The 24702-nt window shown below is 38.5% G+C and overlaps 1 protein-coding gene across 1 annotated transcript; it reads right to left on the bottom strand.

Annotated features, from left to right (window-relative positions):
* Window positions 1-18571: 18571 nt before the first annotated feature.
* On the bottom strand, window positions 18572-23708 carry LOC105397897. The gene is made up of 3 exons (XM_011569908.3): window positions 23582-23708; window positions 23146-23369; window positions 18572-22752 (listed from the first exon to the last, which is right to left on the bottom strand). Exons 2-3 carry the CDS (start codon window positions 23365-23367, stop codon window positions 22468-22470), a joined length of 507 nt encoding a protein of 168 aa, XP_011568210.1. The 5' UTR covers window positions 23368-23369; window positions 23582-23708; the 3' UTR covers window positions 18572-22467.
* Between the last annotated feature and the right edge of the window lie 994 nt (window positions 23709-24702).

Below are 24702 nucleotides of genomic sequence, written 5' to 3'. Positions count from 1 at the left end.
CATACAGTATACGTAGGCAATAGCTGTGTGGGGAGAAGAGAGAAGACGAAAAGCTTACACACACAACACACACACATGCATATGTAAATAAACACAAATGACAAACCACAAACGGTGCGGCGGCGGCGGTTTAAGTGAGTTCAAACACGAAAAAAAGGGAAAGTGGTGGCACAATGCGCGCATTGTGACCGGGAATCACTTCGGCACACGCGGGGGCGGGGAGTAGAGGGGGGTGGACGGGGCGCGGGGTGCGGGGGGCGTCATTGTCTCACGCAAGCTGGATCTCCGATGCACTTCACGACATGCTAATAACATGTTTGCTTGCCTATCGCATTGGAGTAGCTGTAATGATAGGTTTAAGTTATTAAATAAATAAATAAATAAATAACATGTAACGCTCCTTTGACAAGTTCCATCATCCTCATCAGCTGATTCTTCCACTGCTGGTCATGGTCGCTCCACAGCAGTCTGTCATCGGCCTTCTTCATCCAAACTCTACCGGCTACCTGTCTAAGGCCGGTCCAGCGCTAAAATCTTAAAGCACCTAATTTGCTAGAAAGCTAGAGTTTCAGCATGAAAATGTCTCGTTATGAATATTGAGTACTGTATTGTATTAGGTTTGATGTCATATTTGTCGACAATGGCGCCCTTTGTAGCAAACAATCATGTTGCTGATGATGAATTTCGCTTTATGTCTGGTCTGCGTCTTTGTTCGCCCGTGCCTCCCTCTAGTGGACAATACAATGGAACAAAAGTTGTTGTTCAATCGCGGGTGCCTAATACCTACCCGGCTACCCGGCTGGCCCTCCGCCCTTTGTTTCGCATAATGTTCGACTTTTATGGATATTTTCAGTAAATCGTTCGGTTGCTTGGTACCTAAGTGTACCTAATATGGCATATTACGCGCAAACTTCTACTCATTAAAAGCATTATGAGACGTGCTGTTATCTGAAAGCGACGATACAATACAATCACGTCTTTAACTTTGAAGACAGCTAAGGAACGCTGTAGTTACAAGAGTTTCTAGCCACGCTAAAGTGCTGACTGCCAAGATAGATAATTCCGACTATCCTATCGTCTTTAATATTGTTGGTAAGAACTACTACGTATGACGACCCCAACAAACTGAACAAGCACTAAGTACCAAATAGATAGTGCAAATAAAAAAAAATACGAACCTAACGTAGGAGTTCCCGGTCACAGTCAGCAAACGGCAACGACGCATCGGATTATCTCGCCAGAGTGACCATCAGTGGCGCGACGTGCGGACTGCACAGAAGTTGGGCCGGTCTCGTTCCACGCAGAATACATTATGGCGGAGTTGCGAAGCCGGCACAATGGCGTAGATAACTCATAATGCAGTTTGCCGATGTCGAGAGCTCTCGCTACACTTCTCTCGATCGGATTTTCCCCGATAATCGTGACAAAAGAACTTTGCGCCATCGGCGGACTAGCGTGTATTATGTTCCGATGCATACGATCCACGCTATTCATCGCGCCACAGCGTCAAACTTCCATATCGTACTTATTCAATTTATAGAAAAGATCGTTTAGATTATAACAAACAAAAGACGAGATACGCGCTGAAAGGAATGGGGAGACTTCATTGTAGCGCTCCAGCTAACTCGATACAGCTTTTATGAAGCTTATTCCCAACTTTTATATGATAAAAAATATGAAATTACTAGAAATTATCGTAAGCTTTCCACGAAGAGAACAAAGGCGAGCAAACACAACTTATAACAATTTGTAAAGAGAAACCTTTTCAATAGGAAAAAATGAATAGAGGAGAAAAACTTTAGAACTCATCTAGCGAAAGTTACAGGAAAAGTTTGTTTGTACTTAATGATGTTTTGTGCTTGCTCAATTATTGGGTAAGTAAGTAAGGACGTTACGTCGAGTAAGATTTAATTATGGTAAATAATAAATAATATTGTGTGTATCATAATAATATGAATCATAGCATTAAAATGGCAGCAAATTTCCTCCCCCGCGACAGGAAGCTTTCGATATGAAGTGCTGAACAAACATTGAATTTATGTTACACGCATTTTTAGTGTCGAATGATGTGGAGGCAAACATGGCGGCCTAGTGGACGCGCGGATCCCGTTTCACTCAATTCACGAAATAAACATTCGGGAAATCGAATGGATTTTTGTAACGATAAAGTTTGATGGTCGGTTTCGTATTTCGTCTACGAGTATGTAGATTGCACTCTGCTTGTGAAGATTTTCTTGATTCATTGGATAAATTAAATGATGTGCAAGATTAGATTAGAGTTATTTCATTGGTACATTTTAAACGGTATACGTTATAACGTTAGATAGGCATTATAATTTAATTAAGACTGGATTGGATATTGTATAAAGAATTGAAGGGCACGCTCGCGGCCAATTATTGTAAGAAAGTAAAAATTCGAAACCAATACCTATAATATAATTATTATGAATATATATAATATATTATGTACTAGGTACATTGTACTTGTAAGCAAATGAAGCACAAAGCCCAACCATAGGGGCTCCGTCGAACTATCCTTTTGTCTTTAGCTCATCACTCGACAAAGCTAACATAAAATAATCATGTTATCTAATTAGAATCCGCGTCGTCCTATGTTGAACTTAGCCTATTGTGTAAGGGACAATGACAGCTAATTCCTGATCTATGTAACTTCCTACATTGTTCCTGTGTTGACAGATTTTCCTATTATGAATAGGAACAATGTGCTTTCAATGGGCTACATTGTGGGGCCTGTCTGTTCGCGCCGAATTTAAATGAAATTGCTTTAAAGTTTGTGTATATTTTCAGAATAGGGTTGCTGCTGAAATATGTAGTTTTGTTATGTGGAGTTTCGTGGTGCTACTACGAGTACTTTATAAGTTTTGTGTGTTATAAATACTGATGATCATCAGCGGAATTAATTCCTTAATAACCAAGTATACTAACCACACAAAAACATAACATTTTCAAATACACCACGTTTTCATCAACGCCTTCATGTTAAAGAAAAACAGAACCCTTGCTATATTTAGGATCACTTTGTTGTTCGCATGCAATAACTCTGTACTTTGGTACCTGACAAAAAAATACTAAGTAACTAGTATGTTATTATATATTTACGTATATGTATATGCACTCACGACTGTAATCCCCGAAGGGGTAGTCAGAGGTGGCTCACAAGTGAGCCACCCACTTTACGCAGCACATTTGTACTCACGTGATAGGTTGCTCACCATATCGCCATTTTGGAATAAGTACAATGCACTTAGGATACACAATTACACATCTAGAATCTAGATGTGCAGGTTTCCTCACGATGTTTTCCATCACCGTAAGAGCACGTGGTATTATTATACTTAAACTCCTTAATTGAAAACACAATTGAAAGAATTCATAGGTACAGGCCAGGATTTGAACCCACGGCCTCTCGATTGAGAGGACGAGGCCTTATCCATTACGCCACCACCGCTTATATACTTACAACGTTTTATAAACTCCGACCGGGTTACCCCAACATCATAATCCATTCATCTGATTTAAAGGCAATAAAACTCATAAAACGCGAAAACCATCTCGATGTAAATTAGCACATCCACAACAAGTGCACGCTGATTAATACGCGATTGATGATTCTCATTCCCTCACTGCCCGTGACAGGTCACGCACACTTCACAATGACACCACAATGCATGGACGACCAGCGTAAACTGATCCCCGGCCAGATGCTGATGATAAACGGAAAGTCTTTGCAAGAGAGAGTGTCGCGAAAATCAAGCTTAAATGGTTGAAATTGATGAGTTACTTATCAAGCTACAACTCATTTTATTTAAAATTGTTATGGATTCCTGACGCAGTATTTCGATCATATTATGTGTTGTAGAAAGACTCTATGGTGACCACATGGTGATCTAGAACTGGCTGGATTATGTATATATTGCAAGTAAGCAGTTAGACAGAATCATAATCATTTATTTAATTAAGTATGATTAATTTAATTAAGATGGTTGAAAAATAAAATGTTAAACTGTTGCTGACATAACTCATAATCAGCAAGCAGAAGGAGAGGTAAGCTGAACGAATCAGTTAAAGAAAAAGTTTAGTCAAGTTCTTGAGGAGAAATGTACCATTGGGCGCCCTCTTCAGCACCGCCGACCTTAGACGAATAGCTGGTGGTGGCTGGTTTATACCTTGTAATGTATGGGGCTATATCTAATATTTATACTTTATACGTATCTATACTACCTTTTTCATTTTTAAAGTTGCATAAAGTAATAATGTCTCATATATGAGCATTAGAAAATTAACATGTCAATCGGATGATTTTATGGATTCAATGAATCAGTTTTCCGGAACGCGTTTCACCGGAAGATCAGATTGATGAGTTCCGGTTTACTCTGGGTATGTATTAGGGGTTGATATACATAAAGGTTATATACTGGTAGGAGATTTGTGTTTAATTTTTTATCTTATTAATTCCATACATAACAAATGTTATTATATATAATTTTTCACGAATATCAGTATGCGGTTTGAATACTATTTAAGTTTATTAGAAAACTTCAGAAATGAGGTGGTTCTTTTAATTCTTCTCTATATTTTGTTATGCCTATAAAGACCTCTCTACACTATTCAGGGCCAGAGTTTCGTCAGCGTTAGAGAGCGTTCAAAAGAAGTGGAAATTCTTACACAAAAGTCGCTCGCCTTCAATAGATGGCGCTTGATCGAGATAAAGATATGTTAACATTGTCACAATGCCTTCGGTAATGGCGCGATTGTACTTCTTGCTTGGCACAATGCTTTTAGATGTCACTTTTAACAATGGACTCGCTCGATATCTGCTACTGTTGTGTTCAGTCAAAGCTGAATTGAACAAAAACTCAATTTGAATAGAAAACGCTAAGTGCTGGTCCGCGGCTCCAATAAAACTTGGGCACGTGATGAATTGAGTCTATCGAGGTGAAGTTGACTTAACAATACCGTATAGTTAGGTACTTCTTAAAGAAAACTTTCAATAGATAATACTTACAAACTTTTATTTTCAGTTTTAAATATTTTTTTTTTTTTTTTTCTTAACCTCTATTGTCCCACTGCTGGGCAAAGGTCTCTCCCTGAACATTCCACTTATCCCTTTCTTGGGCCTGCTCACACCATTCCGTGTTAAAATTGTGCAAGTCATCCCGCCATCTCTTTCTTGGTCTGCCTCTGCGTCGGCGGCCGTTGTTGGGTATCCATTTGGTGGCATTTTTTGCCCACCTCTCCGGCTGCATACGGCAGACGTGCCCCGCCCAGTCCCACTTCAGTTTAGCAGTCTTGGCACCCACGTCAGCTATTTGAGTTTTGGAGCGCAGGTCGGTGTTGCGAATGCGATCTGTTCGCTTTACTCCCAAAATACTGCGCTCCATCGCTCTCTGACAAACCTTGAGTTTGGACTTTTGAGACTCAGTCAGTGACCATGTTTGAGCACCGTAGGTTAGGACAGGCAGGATACACATGTCAATGAGTTTACGCTTCAGGGACAAAGGTAGGTTGCCCTTCATTAGCGACTTCATGGACCAGAAGCTCTTCCAGGCGTTTTCAATCCTACGATCAATTTCCTTGTCCTGCCTGTTTTCGAAGGACGCTATCTGGCCCAAGTAAATGTACTCATTGACGTATTGTATTTCCTGCCCGTCTACCTCAACCCTACGTTTCGTGCTATTGGTCATAACTTTCGTCTTCGACCGGTTCATCATCAGTCCAACTTCAAGGCTTGCCGTGGATAGCTCTCGCAACATTTGTTGGAGCTCGGGTGCTGAGTGGGAGAATAGGACAATATCGTCAGCGAACCGGAGGTTTGTCAATTTGTGGCCTCCGATATCGATGCCCTTATTCTCCCATGACTGCGTCAACTTCTTAAAGACTTCCTCAAGGCAACTTGTGAACAGGTTAGGAGACAGCGGGTCGCCCTGTTTGACGCCCTTCTCAATTGGAAACGCCGGACCTGGCCTTTCCAGTTTCAAGTTAGCTGTGCTGTTCCTGTAGATAGCACCAACGAGTTCAATATAGGTCGGGTTTATTTTTTGATTTGCAAGAGCGGAAAATATTGCTTGGTGGTGGAGACTATCAAAAGCTTTGGTGTAATCAATAAACGCAAGGTAAAGGGGTGTGTTGAACTCGTTGGTCTTCTCTATTATTTGATTGAGCGTGTGTAAGTGGTCAGTGGTGGAATAACCAGGTCGGAAACCGGCTTGTTCTGGTGGTTGATGATGGTCCAGCAGAGATCTAATGCGGTTGTGAATAATTTTTATGAATAATTTGTAGATGTGTGATGTCAGGCTAACGGGTCTGTAGTTTCCGATATCTGATTTTTCGCCTTTCTTATGAAGAAGTATGATGTTGGAATGACAGAATTTAAGGGGAAATTTTCCTGAAACTAATATGTCATTGCAAAGGTTGGCAAGATGAGGTAATAACGTGGGCTCTCCTATTTTTAATGATTCCGTTGTGACGCCGTCTTCTCCAGGGCTTTTTTCATATTGCATACTCTTGAGAGCTACATGAACTTCATAGCCTGTGATGAGCGGAATATTATCACGGAATGTATATTCATCATTTGAGTTTGCATCTCTGGTTGTATCGGCGTATAAATCCTTATAGAAACTTGTACAAATTTCCACAATCTTCTGCCTGTTAGTATGTTTTCGACCATCTTTATCCTTCAAACTTGTAATCCAAGACTTCCCTGTAGTATTACCATGTTTGGCTGCTCTAAGAGATCTGTTTTTCAGCAAGGCTATCTCAACAAGTTTGGTGTTAAATGCTCTTAGGTCCCTTCTGATGCTGCGTTTCACTCGTCTGTCTAATTGCCTGTATCCTTCGCTAAATTTGTCTAACTGTTCTCTACTTTTAATTAAGTTCATTGTGTCTTGTGATAATTTGTTACTATTTTGTCTTTTAGGTTTTATATTTTTACATGCTACTTTTATGCTTTTAACAATATTGTCATAGCTGGTTTGAACATCGCCTTTTTCATAGTCGGGAAGAATACTAAATTGATTTTTTAACTCTATATTGAACTGTTCCTGATAACTCATAAGTGTGAGTTTGTCTAATCTTTTGATATTGTTAGCAAAACATTTGGCTCGGTGTATTTTTAGGTTGAAGTTAATTTTTGCGCGAAGTGGTCTATGGTCGGAACTAAAAGGAGAACGGCAGTGGGCGTACCGCCTTTTTTTTGGAGCGTTTCAGAACCATGTTTTCACCATTTATTAATACAGTGTAGATAAGGTATTTTCAGTAATTACAATATTTTTAGAAGTCGGGGGAAAAGAAAAAATGATAAATGAAGAATATTTAAATCTAAGGATAATGGAACGTAAAAACAAACATATAGAGAACGGAACGTAACAACAGTGGTGCCAGACCTCGGAATATTACCAGCAAATCCGAGCAAAAAAGTAATCGAATAGAAATATCGATACATTCTTAAATACAAAAGATATTTTATTTATCAATAAATTACATGTTCTGGTACTATTTGTGCCAAAACTAGTACATTTGGTTTATAAAATATCATTATATTTAAGTCTTGAAGACTTTTATCCATAGTAAACCATTTTCTTTTTCTCTTTTTTCGATTCACTATAATCGATATTTTTTGAATATTTAAATCTAATAACACTGAATCTTCCTTTTCAATCTTGTCATAGTAGTTGTTATTTCATTTTCCATTACCTAACCTAATTATTTAATATTTTGAATACCGCTGAAACTGCTGAAGATATAGAACAAATGTGACAAAGGGGAGAACCAGACCCGGTTCCTGTTCCACCTCCCCGGCAGGCTCCCGTCCCACTTCTTCATCAGGAACCTGCAGAAGCAGCAGAACAAAAACACGCAAAATCCTGACAATATTTTCTATGAACCATAGGATGATAAATACCTAAGTCAAATATGAGAAGAGCAACTGCGTTCTGCAGTTCGAATCCCGGCGCTGACATGTACCAATGTGTTCTTTGAATTTAATTAAAATGTATACCATCACACTTACAGTGAAGGAAACCTGAATACCTATCTAGATTTAGCACATCTAGAGAGCCAGGTGCAGGTACTTACACCCCAACAGAGAATAGAATAGAGTAGGTAATAGGAACATAAAATTCCTAAAGTTGATTCCAGGCAAATTATGTTATGTAAATAAAACAATGATCTTTTAAACAGTTTATTTTATTTCATTACATTACTCGCCAAATGCATACCCATATAGTAGAACCTTTACATATAGCATTTCGAAATGGCATAGCAGATCCCTGTTGCTGCGGAATGGCAATTTAAAACTTCAGAAGTTGGATAAGTATAACATTATTCCATGATGAAAGTAGTAGCCTGATCTAGTCGATAATATTAATAAAATCATTATATTTATTATGTACGTTGCACGTCCCGTATTTATTTAAACGTAAACATATAACTTGATATACCTAACATATTATTATTATCAAATTATTATTCACGTTGTTCGTCTTGTGTTGTTCAAGTGTTGACATGGTGTTGACGTTTAGTTGTTGACATGACACATTTTTTTATCATTTCAATTTTTCTGCTCTGGTTTGTCAATTTTTATCATTATACTGAGATCCAACCTAGACATTTATGACGTAAATCACAGAGTACTTGGCATAAACATTACTTCACTTGACGTTCCATTCTTCCTGTATGAATGTTTACGTTCCATTGCGACTACATTTTAAAGATTCTTCTTTTCGGTTTTTCTCTTTTCTCCCAGCTTCTAAAAATCTAGTAATTAATTGACTTGTGTACCTGTACAGTGTCTCTCTAATCATGGTACTTTCATTACGGAACCCGTCATTTCCATAGTGGTACAAAACGTCCTTAGAACCCTGCCTTTGTCCTTTATATTATTGATGACTGAGATGTCCTTAATAATATGTTTTGAGGAAGTGAGCACAAAGTCTATTTCGTTTCTGGTTCTGCCATCAGGTGATACCCAGGTCCACCGTCTTTGTGACTTTTTGTAGAAGAAGGTATTACTGATGCTAAGTCTTTGTCCGAAAGCGAATTGGATGAGACGACTTCCACGTTCATTTCTGTCTCCTAAACCAAAAGGGCCCAGTACATCAAAGTTATCCGAATCGTTTCGAATTCCTATTTTGGCATTAAAATCTCCAAGGACCAATGTCCAGGTACCTTTATTTTCGTCGTATGCTCTGTTCAGGAGATCGTAAAAGTCCTCTATTTCCTCATTGCTGTGGCTCGATGTTGGAGCATATGTTTGAATAAAGGTAGCAGTATGATGTTGTGAAATTTTGAGCTTTAAAACAGCGATTCTTTCAGAATAACCTACGAACTCTTCGATATTTTGTTTCCACTTTTTGGCTACTAGAAATCCAACCCCATATTGGCCGCCAGATATACCGTTGTAGTAGAAAATATCACTTTCGGTCTCGGTCGTAAGTTCTCCTTCTCTTCTCACTTCTGATAGTCCAATTATATCATAGTTTATAGTTTGCAGTGCGTTTTTTAACTCTACCATTCGCTCTTCCATCATCAATGTGCGGGCATTATAAGTCAAAACGTTAAGTGTGTTGTTATTCCGGGTACTTGCCGAGGTCGTAGTATTCTGACGGTCGTGTTGATTCGCCCGGGGATTCTTCGCACCCCCTGCTCCTGCGCTGGTCCGGCTACCGCCGTGGCCGGGGCGACAGGAGCCGCCGGGCACTAGGGGCCGTGGTTGTGGTTGTATATTCATGGAGGTTTGGACCTTAAGCCCACCGCGCTGGTCCAGTGCGTGTTGGTGGGTTTGCGTCAGAGCCTCGTTCGTTAGTCAGCAGAGTGTACCACGTGCAGGTGAGGATGACTTGAGCTTCTTTTAAGATGTTAGTTGAAACTCCTCACACTCCCTTACACACACTTAACATTGAGAATAAAATTAATAAACATATTGTACAGTATTGAACGTGCTACGAAGTGCGTAGCAAATACGGCGTAGCACCTCGTAGCGCTACGAAACCGCTACGACCGTTCTACGCAGTTGTTCGTAGCCCTTTGTTTAAAATTCGATTTTCAAACTTTTTACTCAAGCTATGATCAGGCCAAGACAATAGTTCGCAAACAGCCACATCATCGTTTTAATAAAACAGTTTAATTATTTCCGTATAATGCGGGGCGTATTGTGCGGCGCGACATCTCGGCCAGGTCTGCTGACCATCGCTCATTGTTCGCGGCCGCCGGCGCACGTCGCACAATGACTAGTTAATGAGATCAGATCCATCCTTAGAACGGACAAAGGGTGCCTCCACCCCCCCACTTGCCACCCAATTTTATTAATTAATACATTACAATGAACCCCAACCTGGGATCGGCCGGTTCTACTAATGAACTGAATCTGATCACTTTACCTGTGCTAGCAGAAGTTGCTAAGAACATGACTGTGAAATTACCGCTGGTGCCTAGTAGGTATATCGTTTGAGTCAATAACCTTATCTAAGATGTAGCTATATGATTATATTTGATACACACATAATTATTGTGATCATTGAGCCCTAGACATAAACGGTCGTTTGGGTGAGGGGTGAGGAATAAATTAATACGTACATATAGCGATCACAAGCTCACATGCTGCTCAAGCACATCCACATAAACACCACTGCTACACACATCACACACAACACGTCCCCGGATTTATAACAGATGTAGCTGGTCCCTTCATCATCAGGGATCGCTATTTTAAAAACTCCGCCTGTGTACTTTTAGGCGCAGGCCACCGTACATACATAATGTATATGATTCTCCCACAAAACTGCATAGTTTTGTACGACTGTATATAATTTTAGAAAAGATCACTGATTCGTTGTTAAAATGAAAAATCATTTAGTAGAATGTTCGCAATTTTGGGCTGGGATGGTGCTTTGTACAATTATATCTTGCGCTATCATCGCAACACCAGAGCCAATGTTCTAGGGGGGTAGTTTTAGAAGTAAACTAATAATATTTGACTTTATCCCACATGATATCAAAATAAGGGTACAGGAAAAGAAGAGGTTCATTGATGTCGATTCTGAAATCTCAATTTCGAATTTTAGTGCTGTCAAACTTTGAATTTATCACAGATAAAAATGAGATTTACGTAGACACTCATGAGTCTATTATTTTTTAAACAAATAATTTAATAGATGGAATTTAATGTTTTGATTTCTGCCTTCAGAATCGACATCAACGAGCTCCTTCATATCTTGTACCCTTCATACAGATCATGTACTACGTACTAGGTACTATATCAGTTAGTATGTTGTCAAGTACATTCAAAATGTTTGATTAAATTAAATGATATTCTGTATGTATAATATTTATCCTTAATATAAAAGTTATAGCCATGTAAGTGCCTTTTGAATCTACCCCTTACATTACTGTCACTATTGAGACTCGACCAACCGACACGAAACAACTTTTTACTCGGAAAATGAATTCGCATTTATATTTCATTCATTTTGAAATCAAAGTTTGCTCATGAATGCACTTGGGAAGTGCTGACTTTTATAGAAATATTTTGTTTGGTTTTGTGAAAAGCTGTCTATACTTTCTCAATCTTATTTAAAAGATAAAGTTTCAATAGCAGCAGAGAGGCAATTTAATAAAAGCTTTTCTTATCATTTCGTATATCAATAGTATACAAACTAGACTAGGCATCTGCTGTCGGTCTGTTCGTTCGTAAAATGTACTAAACTAATTTTCTTTTAGTGCGAAACAAAGCTCACAGGCAAGAGTTGTATACCGATCTTTCAGCCCAGAGAAAATGTATCCCTGGATGCCTTTGTAGTGCTTTAATGATAATACTAACGAGGAACTCTTTATTTCCCTTATTCATAATACATTAAAGTGAAAGCATGACAAGTCCTCGTCAAGTCAGGCGCTCGGCAACAGATCAAACAGACTGTACGGGGCCTGATGGAAGCTCAGGAGGGTTACTCTATACTGACGAAAAACGAGCGAATGAGAGCAGTCGTGCAATCGGCACGTTTAATACAACGAGATAGAGTCGGGGCTCGCGCAGCAGAACTCCGAAACTTAGTTTTTCGTCATATAGAGGGACCCTCCTGGGGCAGCGGAAGTGCCCTTGAGTACTGAATCATACTCGAGTAAGGATACCGATGTCATCCATATTTGTTTTGCTTATGAATTGCTGTTTAGAGATATTACCTATCGGGTTTCTTATAGTAAAATATAGCCTATCAATTTGATTTGTAAGTATATTTATACGTGTCCCATCCGGTTTGCCTCCACTAATGAGAATAGTTTTCACAAAACGTGATTTATTCAGGTAACTACTTAAAAAGTTTTTTTGTAACCAGTAGGTTGTCACTGTCGGCTCGTGGTCGCGAATATCTGGCAAAGACTCAGTACCCACCAGCATGAATCCCAACAGAGAGAGCCCAGCACGAGGTGCCATGACGGCCGCACTATCGCAAGGCCATGTCAAGTTCGCGTACATATTTCGCTAAAACCGCGCCACAGTAACAATAATGGCTGTGCTCCCATTGTTTGGGGCTGGCACATTACGCTTTTGTCTCTGCCCTCTCTAGTCCCTCACAATGCGGCCAGGAAACAAGCGAGCCTTTATTTCGCTCCTTTTTGTCTCGGAGTATCGTTGCTTATTGTCTTCATTCGATTGTTCGGAGCTCTTCAACGGGGCATATTGTTGGTGGCCGCTGGTGCCAACCGTACAGTTTTGACGTTCAGGCGTTTGGGGACGACGCGTGTGTCGTAGGCGTTATCGGATTTTAAGATAAAGGGTGGCTAAAGTGTCATCGTATTGTAATTGTACTCGCATATGTCGATAGGCTGCAGAGATCAGGACAGGTGGCAATTATTTGCATGCTGACCTTTTCAGAGGACTACTGGTAGCCTGGCACACAGATTTGTATACTGACTGGTTGATGAGTTTGTCTTTCCTATTCTTACAGGGCAATAAATAGTACCCGGAATTTTTATTTAACAATGCACGAATCACATCATCATCATCAGCCCGTTGAAATTTATGTGTAAGTAAGTAGGCCTCGTAATCCTACCATACCATAACACAAACAAAATATTTTAAGCCCGACCAAGATTAACCATCACAGGAAATTGACACTTAATAAATGCGGCTAATGAAGCAATCGCAACGGTTCTTCTTTGACTACTAATGATACATAGCCGAGGCTCCTCCAGGCAGCTTTGTGAGCGACCATTGTGCCCGCGGCTTTGTGACGTCACGTCCCGCGGACAATGTTGGAGGGAATAGGGAAACGCTTAAAAACCCTCCACATTATTCATTACCTAAGTTTTAAGATGAAATAAAACAAATATGGCGGATCGGTGAAGCGGTTTTCGACGGTGGATATTGACTGAAATCGTCGTTTAGCTGTTTACCGTCGTTATTAAGCATATTAGATATATGTTTTTTGTGGCATAGGTAGTTATATACTTAGCGTAACGTTAGTCAAAGTTGACCCCTATTTTGATATAATGACCTCCACTTTTGCAACACTTTGTATAAACAGCCCCTAGGCGCCAAGGAGTCAATAGTCATAATGATCCCATATTCAAACGGACCAATAACATTTGCAGCGTTTTCCATACAGCTCGCGACATTTCCCGACTGGCAACTGGCAACTGGCGACAACTCGCAACCCGAATGGCCCATTGACGAGCGAAAACTCGCTATACTGAATTAACACTATTCATATTGGACGTGCGTTTCAAAGAGGACTACTTTCATACAATTTGGTCGCATTCATGACTTATTATACTGAAATAACGTCGCTCTTTGGTTCTGCCGTAGTCGGCTAGATATAAATGCGTTTTTACAGTTAGGTACTGAAACAACAGAATCATATTAAGAACTATAGTACTTACACTTGCTTTAGATATAAAAATATTATAGTTCACGAAGAATTTCGAAAAATAAAAATGCGACATGGGTGGGGAACTGGCTGTGTAATACACAGTTAACACAGTGTGTATGTAGATACTACCTACCTACATAACATGACGGCTGTTAGCATAGCCTTAGCTCCTAGAATAATAACTGCGTCATATAATTGACAGTGACAATATGCTTTCTGTTTACTTGACTTCTATGTTTACCACTTTCTGGCATAATATAAATTTAATCTGGAATCTGGAAAATAACCAAAAAAATACGAAGCTGAATCATCAACAAAATTATACAAAATGAGAAAGAATTTTTGCTTCAGATTTTCTTATTACCAATATCTAACGCCCATCTCAGAATAATGTACCTTTCTTTAAGAACATCATAACTATAGCCATCAAACCACTTACTTAAACCATGGATGACCAAAAGAACATCGTCAAAACTGATTTCATTGTGAACATGGGAAGAATCATGTTCAACGAGGATGGCTCATCAGACAACGAGGCAGGGGCGTCCCACATCATCAAGGAGTCAGGGAAAAAGTACAGAAACATCAAGAAGAGATGGTCTTCCAAAAGTGAAAACAATATGTACATGACTGCAGCCGCGAGACTCAGGGGATTGGACGACATATCTCTTTCAAGCGACGTAGCACAAGGACATCAAGGGATCAAGTTTACCGACAGCGAAGTGTTCGACTCTGATGGGTCCTTACGCAGCGAAATAATAGGGAAGATCAACCAGCACTTCACCAAACACAACGACCATATAGCCAAGATGAAAGCAGTGAAGGAGCGAAACAAAAAAGCGGCTGAGGTTAATAAAATGAAAGAGATGTACAAGCAAGCCAGCGGCAGCGCTTCGCAGCAGTCGATGCACGACCAGCCTAGTGTCAGCCAGCGATGCAGCAGCCGCTCCTTCGTCGTATCCCAAGCGAGCCGGGAGTCCGTAAGGTCACGTGGGTCACGAAGGTCACGTGGGTCACGAGGGTCACGGGGAAGCAAGACCTCGCTCAGACGCCGCCGGCCGTCCTACACCAGGGTCCGCGCCAGGTCTCCAGTAGGCAGCGTCTTGATCCGCACCGACAGTGCCACCGAGTTTGTGGTCCCTTTGAGGGCAAAGCAGAGCAACAGCGGTAGGGCAAGGTCCCGCTCGCGGTCTCGGTCCAAGTCTCCGAAGGGAAGCGTCAAAAGGAAGAGAAGCGGGAAGTACATTTGCTATCGGTAGGCTGGCGTAGATCAACATAAGCCAATATTCTCAGTATCTACACTATGCAATTTTATTCTATTGTTAACGGATATTTATTCATATTTTATTGAAATTTTAACATGGATTTATATTTATATATAGGTACCAATTAAATATTCATTCAGTTCTTATTACATTATACTGATTAGATTAGGTGTACCTTCCTAGTTAGGTAGGTACTTACCTAAGTATATTGCATATTTTCATACCTATCACATAATTTTATTTCTGAATCACAACGCATGTCCTACCGTAGGTACCTTAGAGTGCCTAGATCTAACTTAGTAAATTTAAAAACGATGAAAATACAACTAGCTCGCTCGAGTCCCATTTCCTACAACCACAATCAGAAGATGCCGATTTGGATCTAGCTAGAGGTTCGGTTCGTACCTATATCAAACCAATGCAATGTTGCGTGGTAGCGTCGAACAAAGGGTGGTTAAAGAACGGCACGTACTTACGTTGTTCTCAAGTGTATTAAAAACATGAATAAACAGAAAAAAAAAATTACTTAACTTAATATTATGATTAAAAGTTAAATCTTTGCCTCGGTTTCAAGGAAAAAATAGTGAATGTAGAGTTTGTGGTATGTTTAAAATGTCATATTGGCAAAGTTGACAAAATTCCAGTTCGAGTTGGGAAAGCAATAAATAAGATTTAGCGGTTATCATAGTAACTAATGAAGTGATTAAATTGCCAACAGATGATCTACATCTCTATATGAACAAGCACGTCTGGATGGTTCCAACAGAAATCAAGTGTTTACGAAGTTGGCCATACTTTAGCTTTTACTTCACGGAATTAAAGAATGTGGTTATTTCTTGCTTTAACGATGGTGAATCTAAATTCAGTTGTACGGACACTGAGGCCGTCGAGGCGGTCGATTATACCTCGGCCTCCATAGATACCTTAAGAATAACCAGCGCGGATACAGAGTCTGAAACTAGTAACATAGAAGATATAGCAAGAAAAAGTATGTTTATTATAAAAACTGGTCGTATAGAAGTACAGAGCACTGCCGACAGCGTAACCTGCAGGAGCACCAGTTCTACCGTCGTACCTGAACAACACAGCTCTATCATACAAGGATGCCCATCGAAAAGCTCACCAGACTTATACTACATGTATAACAATGTGTACCAAGTTTATACAGTCAGAGAAACACTTCGAGAGCAAAGGCCTAAAAGAGCCAAATCTATGGAAGACTATAACTTATTTGCACAGAGCTCACAAGACACTGTAGTTTACAAACCCGCAGCAAAACAGATGAAGAAAGACTTGCCAATGAGAGGAAAAGATACTGTGGTTAATAGCTCGAGTGATTTGTCCTATAGGGAGACATTGGCGGACCGGCAGATGCCGCTCAACAGACGAAGATCTGAAGAGCGATCAAAGCGACCAAAAGAAGACCATATAATGGAAATGATACCACATAAAGCAGTTATCATCACCAAACATTTAATATCACGTGCGGGGGTAAAGCGAATATGCGTCATACTTCTGACCCTGACCCAAATCATCACACTTATTATTCTGGCCCAATATTGGCAGGTATACCGAGTAGGCTGCCAGTATGAGCCGGTCCAGGATCCACATTTGCGGGAAGATTTGCACATTTCTCATCAGGGCAAGGTCCCAGATTACGCCGCTTATTCAAATTTTATATCAGGTAAACTTGGCCAAAGTGATGGAAGACGCCTGGATGCTGTGAGTCCACTGACTCCACCCTGTAAAGAGCTGGAAAAACTCAAGATCAGTGGAAAGTTTGTTGTTGCTGCCATTTCTACCAAAACAATAAGTGTCAAACAATCGCCATCGCCTTTGGATCTGGAGGATGATGAACCGGAACCCTCACTTCAGTATCAGAATTCTATGTACGGATGACAAAATAAAGGATCTATACGTATGCATAAGTTTAGTAATTATAAACTTGTTTATATACCTATGTCCATATCGTAGGTCCGCTCTCCGACTAGCCTTTTCGGTCAACATCATTTAGCCTAGCCACATAAGGTGATATTTAAATCAGCAGACATTTTATTTTCTTTCACCCCTTTGTATCAATTAACAAAGGACAGACAAAAATTTTGCACAATGCTTTCAGAACGGCGTCTTTCATTTTACATTGTAGAATAGTGGTTGGCTGAATTCGTAATTTCTTTGATTCCCCACCATTGTGTTTGAGATAAAAGCGACACTTTCAGGCGGCTCGCTCTGAATAAATACACCTATTATTCCGACACAAAAGTGTGTATTTTAAACAAAAACATCATTGCCGTTATTATTTCTATAGGCGAAAAATATGTTCATATTGGAAGAAATGTTTGCGGTTATAAAACCAAATATTTGGTGCTATTATGTTTTTGTCGCAGAAATATACTTACAGGGTCAAAATATACGAATGGGCCATGGAGGGAAAGTACTTTAAATCGCTTCAATAGCTTATTTTGCTGAAACGAAACATGCCTCTATTTTTTAACAGAAAAAACTGCTTAACTAAAATAAGAGTAACTAGGTAATTTAAGCAGCTAACAGGGTAATTTACCAAACGCTGAACTTATCTAAAAATTGTATTTAATCCAAATTTTTTATTAGATAAGTACAATAAAAATCGATCAGAAATTATTTTAGAGCTGACTAACATCGTGTCGTAAAAAAAAGTAAAATCGTAGAGAAAACTATAATTTTGACGGCCAAAAACTGCATCGTAGCGCCATCTGTTGAGCTTAACAGTATATTCAATGCAAGTGCTGCCATCTAGACAAGGGATGGTAGAAATAACTCGGAAGCTTTAGTAGGTACCTACTTTGTTGGGATTCCTCTGAAACCAAAAACTGGCTCAAGCTTTAGTAGTGTAGTTTATGCTGGAACCGCTAGATGGAGTGTTATTGGATAGTTTAGATAACCAACTTTACTTACCATACCATTAGACATAAGGAAACGTCAAAAATGCAATAACATAGTGGAAGCTCTACATCTACAGGATGTTGCAAAAGGGTATACTAAGCCGAAAGGGGGTGACTCAGGCTCAGGGGGTCGGAGGGCGAGTAAAATGAGTGGGCGATCGCTCGCTGTAAGTCGCTGGGCTGAAATATCTTTGAGATTTTATCGCGAAGCTTTAGTATTAGCCCGCCTTGTGAACAGGACAGACACGAAAAGTATAAGTACTGTCGTGCGTGTCTTGAGCGATAAAATATACTTAATAATATTTGCTCTTGGTAGGACAATCGCTTAATTTAACTACCACCAGTTTGTTATACATTTGTTTTATTTACTTAACTATCTACTTAATCTTAGCGATTTTGAAGGCACCATATGATACAGTGGCAAAATGTATACTTCAGAATTGAATTGAATTGATTTGTTTCACTACCCATACCTATGCATCTATAAAGAAAACAACATTAATTACATATAAAAATATTTTATTAAAAACGTTTTGGTAACATTTAATAAGAACACTTAGGTAAAAATAAATTGACCACAAAATCATTTCAAAAGAACAGCCTGGACTGGAGGTTCACGGGGAAAGCCGGAACAGCAAAAAAAACTAAAATAAATAAAAACAATGATAACACTCTAGGCAAAGACATGTCTAATTGACAACCAGAATTAAGGCATCGCAAGAATAATTATTAAGTACGATTAAATACCTACAGCTAATATTATTATTACAACAAATAAACGCCTAGTGCGTATCGTCCATTTCGTATGATGTCCTGTGCACTGCCTCGGCAGACACGGTACAGAGTATTATTGACACTAACAAGAACATTCCACACAAGACTGTTAGCGCCTGTTGTAATTATACACCTACTAAACACTAAAACATTCCAATTATACGAAGCTATGTTAAAATTTTATCTAACTAATAATAATATTAATATCTTCGGCTAATTTTGATACTAGAATGATATAACATCATCTCATATTGTACTCTTAACATTACGCTGGATTGGAATTAAAGTAATAATTTTACAAGGAATTACAGAAGAATGTTATAAATATATTGCAAGCATTTACTGAGATTGTGCAGTACGTGAGTGACTTTATAATTACCGAGACACAGTTAACAAGACAGGTGTTGTACTGAGGCGGCCGGGGCGGCGCCCGCAGGCCTTAGGTCCACAGACACAACACTAAAGATTATATTACGAGCATTGGCACTTCAATATTTAATCTTAATTACATTCTTGAAATAGCACTGCGTATAACCAACTTAAAAACTAAATTCAGATCAGTCATTTATGATATCACATCAAAATAAACAGGGAAATACATATTTGATTATTTTAGTATAGACAGAAGATAGATATTATATATTATAAATACATATTATTTCCTTTCAAGAGGTATTCATTTAGGGATACTAAAAATATTGAGCTCAGCGTCTTGCGACGCTCTATATCACGACATTTACGAGAACAACATTGAACCAATAAGATTTGGTACTTGGAGTTTATCTCCGAGTTAAATTCTATTTCACTAAACCTACATAATGCTTATCAGATATACGTAATACACACGAGCCGCCGGGAGCGAGCTAGACTGCCCCAGAGCTGGCAAAAAACCCTTTCTTATACAATTTTCATTATAAAAATACTGTCATTTGACTACAGTTTTAAAGTTCAGTGAAAAAAATAATAGTTATAATAAATATGAATGAACAATAAATAGAACAACGTATAATATTATGTATATGATTTGACTAAACAAAATAAAATGCAAAATTCGAAATGATTAAAACATTGTAAAATCACTTGAAGACTTAATAATGGAAGGTACTAAAAAGAGCAACTTCATTCGATTTTTTGGCTGATGATTGCTACGACCATAGTCTGGTATTAACATTTTAACAAAAATACAGCTGCTCTTTTTCTAATTGATATTTAGACAATTGTGATAAATAAATAGCACAACGATCCAACTATTTGGCAATGTGGATTAAATAATCATTAACAACTACTACCCTCGCCTGCTTATTCTTAACACAAATGGAATGCAGACATTGCATCGCACCTCGGCCTGTGTCCCACTGTCCCGAGTCACGACCCACGACACCCGGCCGACAAGGAACTGATTCACTAAAATTAAGGAGTCATTCGTAATGAGCTAGTCTTAACTGTGCGTATCGCTCCAAATACATCGTTATTTGCACTACATTCGTTTGCAGCTTGTCACATTGTAAAAACTAAAAAATAAATCTGAATGCAACGTTTGATTTAAAACCATTAACAAGCGCATAGTGAGTGAGATGACGTCACCGCGCGGGCTGCGTCCTGAGATCCTTGCACAGACTCACAAACAAACCAGACTCACTGATTATATAAATACATCAATTTTGTACAACTTTTCTTAATTTGTTTGTTAGGAATATCATTAATTCATAACTCAAAAATAATTTGATTTGGAAAAATAATCATATAAGTAGTAAGCTTTTTTTTAGACTAATAATAATATGGTGGCATTGAGTCAGCAAGATAAAGCGACTGATAAAATGCAATGTCACTTTACTTCGTTATTCGATAAGACGCAACTTTGGAGGCGAATTTAGCTATGGTAAACAAAAATGTGTTGGTCCCTTCCAAAATATTGCCAAACCTCGCGGATCCGAAAATTTTTAACTAAATTTAGCTACGTACTGTATTGTCTCATCAACAAGTTTACAAAAATAACTTTGACGAAATATGTTCAACATTATTGTGTACAAATACTCCAGTTACAAATTTAAAGCTGATCACAACATAGCAGAACTAAAGTTTGCACAAAAGGACAGTATTGATCATAATTAGTTATGTTAATTATTTATTACTTACATGTTATTCAAGAGACTCACACTATTAAATATTTTTGACTAATTTTAAGAGACCACAATAATTACATTTATTATATGCACATACATAGAGATATTGCCAGTCTGTTAACGACACTAACTATATAACTTCACTAGTGCCCAGTATCTGGGCGTATGAATGACTGAAATGTTTAAAATTGTCAGTAACACCTACTAATACCTTAGAAAATCTAATCACTGCAATAAGTTGTGATGATATGCACTGAAGAACCCATTTCAACTATGTTACATGGGCTTATAGACATTCAAATGATTTTCAGTTGATTGGAAGTAGATTTGGGCAATACATTTAGATCATAATATATCCTCTATTTCATCACTAATATAATGTAATGCTCGGACGGTACATCCAACAAACAGCATAATTTAGACCTTATTACCTACAGCTTGGCTTTAAATTCGTGCCTAGGTTGTCAAAATCGTAACTTTTATAAAACATCCGAGAAGCAGCCTTTTGGGTTTACAACAATGATCCTATCAATGACTGTGGAATATATCAACTATAAATAACCCTAAGCACTAAAATAAAACAACATTTAAATAAAAACTATTACATTATGTGGTGGGAAGTAATAATTCTTTATGGTATGTCAATAATTTAATATTGCGTTTAGAGTAATCAAAACACAAGGGTTGAGCGTTCAGTGCAATATCAACCAGTTGCATTCTTCCTACCTAATAATAAAAATTGTGTAACATCTTTAAATTAATATATGCACATAGTAATAGATCTTTGGATAACATTTAACATTACTAAGAGGAACTAATTGTAGCATAAATATATTAAGATATATTGAATCTTTAACAGTCTTTTGTAAATCATTGATAGATTATGGTCAAGAGATTAACTCTACAAAGTCTACAGTTTGATCCAGTTCATTACGCAAGTTATTTATTATCAGGATAAACTTTAATTTGTAGTTATGCAATTTTATGGCATAGCATATTGTTAAATTAAGCTTAATGTTAAAAATTATCATTATCACACATTGAATAAGTTAAACGAAAACGATAGTAACTTTATCATCAATACACATTCATAGAACTTGTCAAAAATTGTCTTGATTAAATTAAGATCACAGTATTAAGTCACTATCAAAATGTAGTTCTATGAATGTATGAGACGAAATCTTAACACATATTCCACAGTCATCTAGTCAGGGTAGCAACAGGGTGATCCATTTAACAATAACTTCATTAATTTTGGTTCTCATAACTTATTTGGTAGGATTTTGCGACTGCTATACTATTAGGAATTCAAGTTATAAAAAAATAAACAATATTTTTTTGGTCTTACTGTGAATAAGTAAAACTTGGGACACCTATTCACAGACGTGAAAATCATAGCTTATTGTTTATTTACAGGATCATTTCAATAATTGTCACCCTGCTGCTACCCAGTCCTTCCTAGCCATAATTTGTTCAGAATTTAAGATGCAGCATTGTCACATCAGTCTGTGGCGGCCACCACAAAGGAGAAGCCACATTGGCGACAAGAATCATGTACATACTGTGTGCGGGTTCCGAAGGGTCCCAGGCGATGGTACTGGGAACGGTTGGCGAAGAACAGCGATGGGTTGTTGGTCGGCAGCACGGTGGCTCGGTAGTTCCACCTCGGGTCGGACAGTGTAGCCATCAGGTTCAGGATGTCGTGACCAGCATAGTTGATTTTCACATCCACATTTTGAACCTCTTTAGGGCTCGGCTGCACTTGAGCAATCGGCTCGAATATCTTCTGAAATTATACAATTGATATATTATTTCTTATTACTTTACTAGCTATAATAATGACGATGAAGTCAGTCCGCAGATCATTTAGAATGAATGGTGCTTATCAAATGTAAAACTGGATATTTTTTCCTATGTAAAGTAAAAAACATTTAATATCAACATTTCACACTATTTTTTACTTAGGCGAACATCCCCTGTGGATATATTTACGATATCAAAATGAAAGAAGGCATGTTATATCATCTCACCGAAATCTTTCCACAATCGGCGAGTCAATAATATACACAACACGATAGCGTAAGCGATCGCCATTATGGAACATTATGAAAACAGAGAGGTCAAGGCCAGGACAAACGCAAACAAAAATAGTGCGAATAAAGCTAATTAATTTCGTTACCTTCTCCGTAGTTTGAGGACTAGACGGCAAAGAGGAGTCGCTGCTGACTGATTCCGACTTCAGCGAGCCCAGGGAACCGATTCCACTGGACTCACTCGAGGCAGATGGGCTTGGGCTCGACTGCGACAATCCCGCTATGTCTATGATATGCCCGAATGAGCTGAATGAGTTGAAATTCTCTGTCTCCAATCCAGAAAGGGGTAGCACAACGCTTAGAGCCATGTCTGCAATCCAAAAAACAAGAATATTGCTAATTACACGTGCATTATCACCACTGCGTGCTAAGAAAAAGCTGTGTTGACAGAATCCAACGCGCCAAACACACAAGGTGGGCCATCACGGTTTATAGATACGCAAAGTGTTTGTTCACCTGACAAATTAAATGCGAAAATAGATTCACGCAACACTGTAAACCAACGTGTGAAACAATATTTACCGAAAAACCGTAAATCCCAAAAAACACAAGCTTCGATGTCGTCGTCGATAGCCACAGAAATCGAATATTTATAAAGTGAAGTTAGCGTTGAGAGAAAAATTCGCGTGCGTTGAATGATTTGCGAGCGGCAACCGGAAACTATTTTATGTGTCGATAAAGCAGTGCCGTAACAATGAGAATAGAAAAAGAACTTAATCGTTAATAGCAATAAAAGCAAAATTGATACAACTTAAATTAAGATGTTTTATTGATGCTACTAAATATCACTACCAAAAAATTTAAATTGTCTTGTTGTTAATAAAAAGTGCTGCACTTGACTTGAAGTACATATTTTTTGCGCTATTAGCGCCATCTAGCTTTTTATGTTGGCATTAACAGCAAGTAGCGCCATCTGACGTAATATCTTAGAATTTATTTCAATACAGATGCCGCACACTTTTATTGTAGTTTAATAGATGAAGACAGAGATGGCAGCACTAGTCCAACGTAAACAATGTGTTTTAGTAGTATACCATATTGTTAACAGATGGCGTTTTCAACCATTTTTTCATTTTCATACGGCAATGTAATATGAAAAAGAAGTACACTTGTCCAAAATTAATAATGCACATGCAGATCTTCACACCCGAATCATTAAATCGTAAGAGCCTTAAAAACACTTGCATTTTGCACCTTGTTTGAAAGAAATAGGAGTCAATATCATGTGTCACATAATCGAAAACAACCGATCTGTCAAAGATTTCTATGCGCATTATCAATTTTGGAGCACTGTACCTATGTATTATTATAATACTACACTATCTTTAAGCAAGTATTTAAATTGTTATTAAATTAAGAACTACCTAATCGCGAAGGTATACGTTATACTGGACATACCTTCCTCATATACAGTACCTACATGTTTATTTGTCCCAAAGAGAACGCCACACCCACCTTATGGCACTTATAATATAATAATACCACCTTGATTACTGTACCGAGTGTACCGGGTTCAATTCACTACCCGGACAAATATGATTTGTTTATGTTGTGTGATACGTCGGTATCTCCAAGCCGCCTACCAAGTGTGGAGGACTAACTGCAGGAGGCCCATGTCCTGCCTGAAGTGGAATGTTTACAGG

The sequence above is a fragment of the Plutella xylostella genome, chromosome 4 (assembly GCF_932276165.1).
Source record: "Plutella xylostella chromosome 4, ilPluXylo3.1, whole genome shotgun sequence".
Taxonomy (NCBI): domain Eukaryota; kingdom Metazoa; phylum Arthropoda; class Insecta; order Lepidoptera; family Plutellidae; genus Plutella; species Plutella xylostella.
Note: the sequence above shows the minus strand (reverse complement) of the source record. Positions and strands in the feature narration are given on the sequence as shown.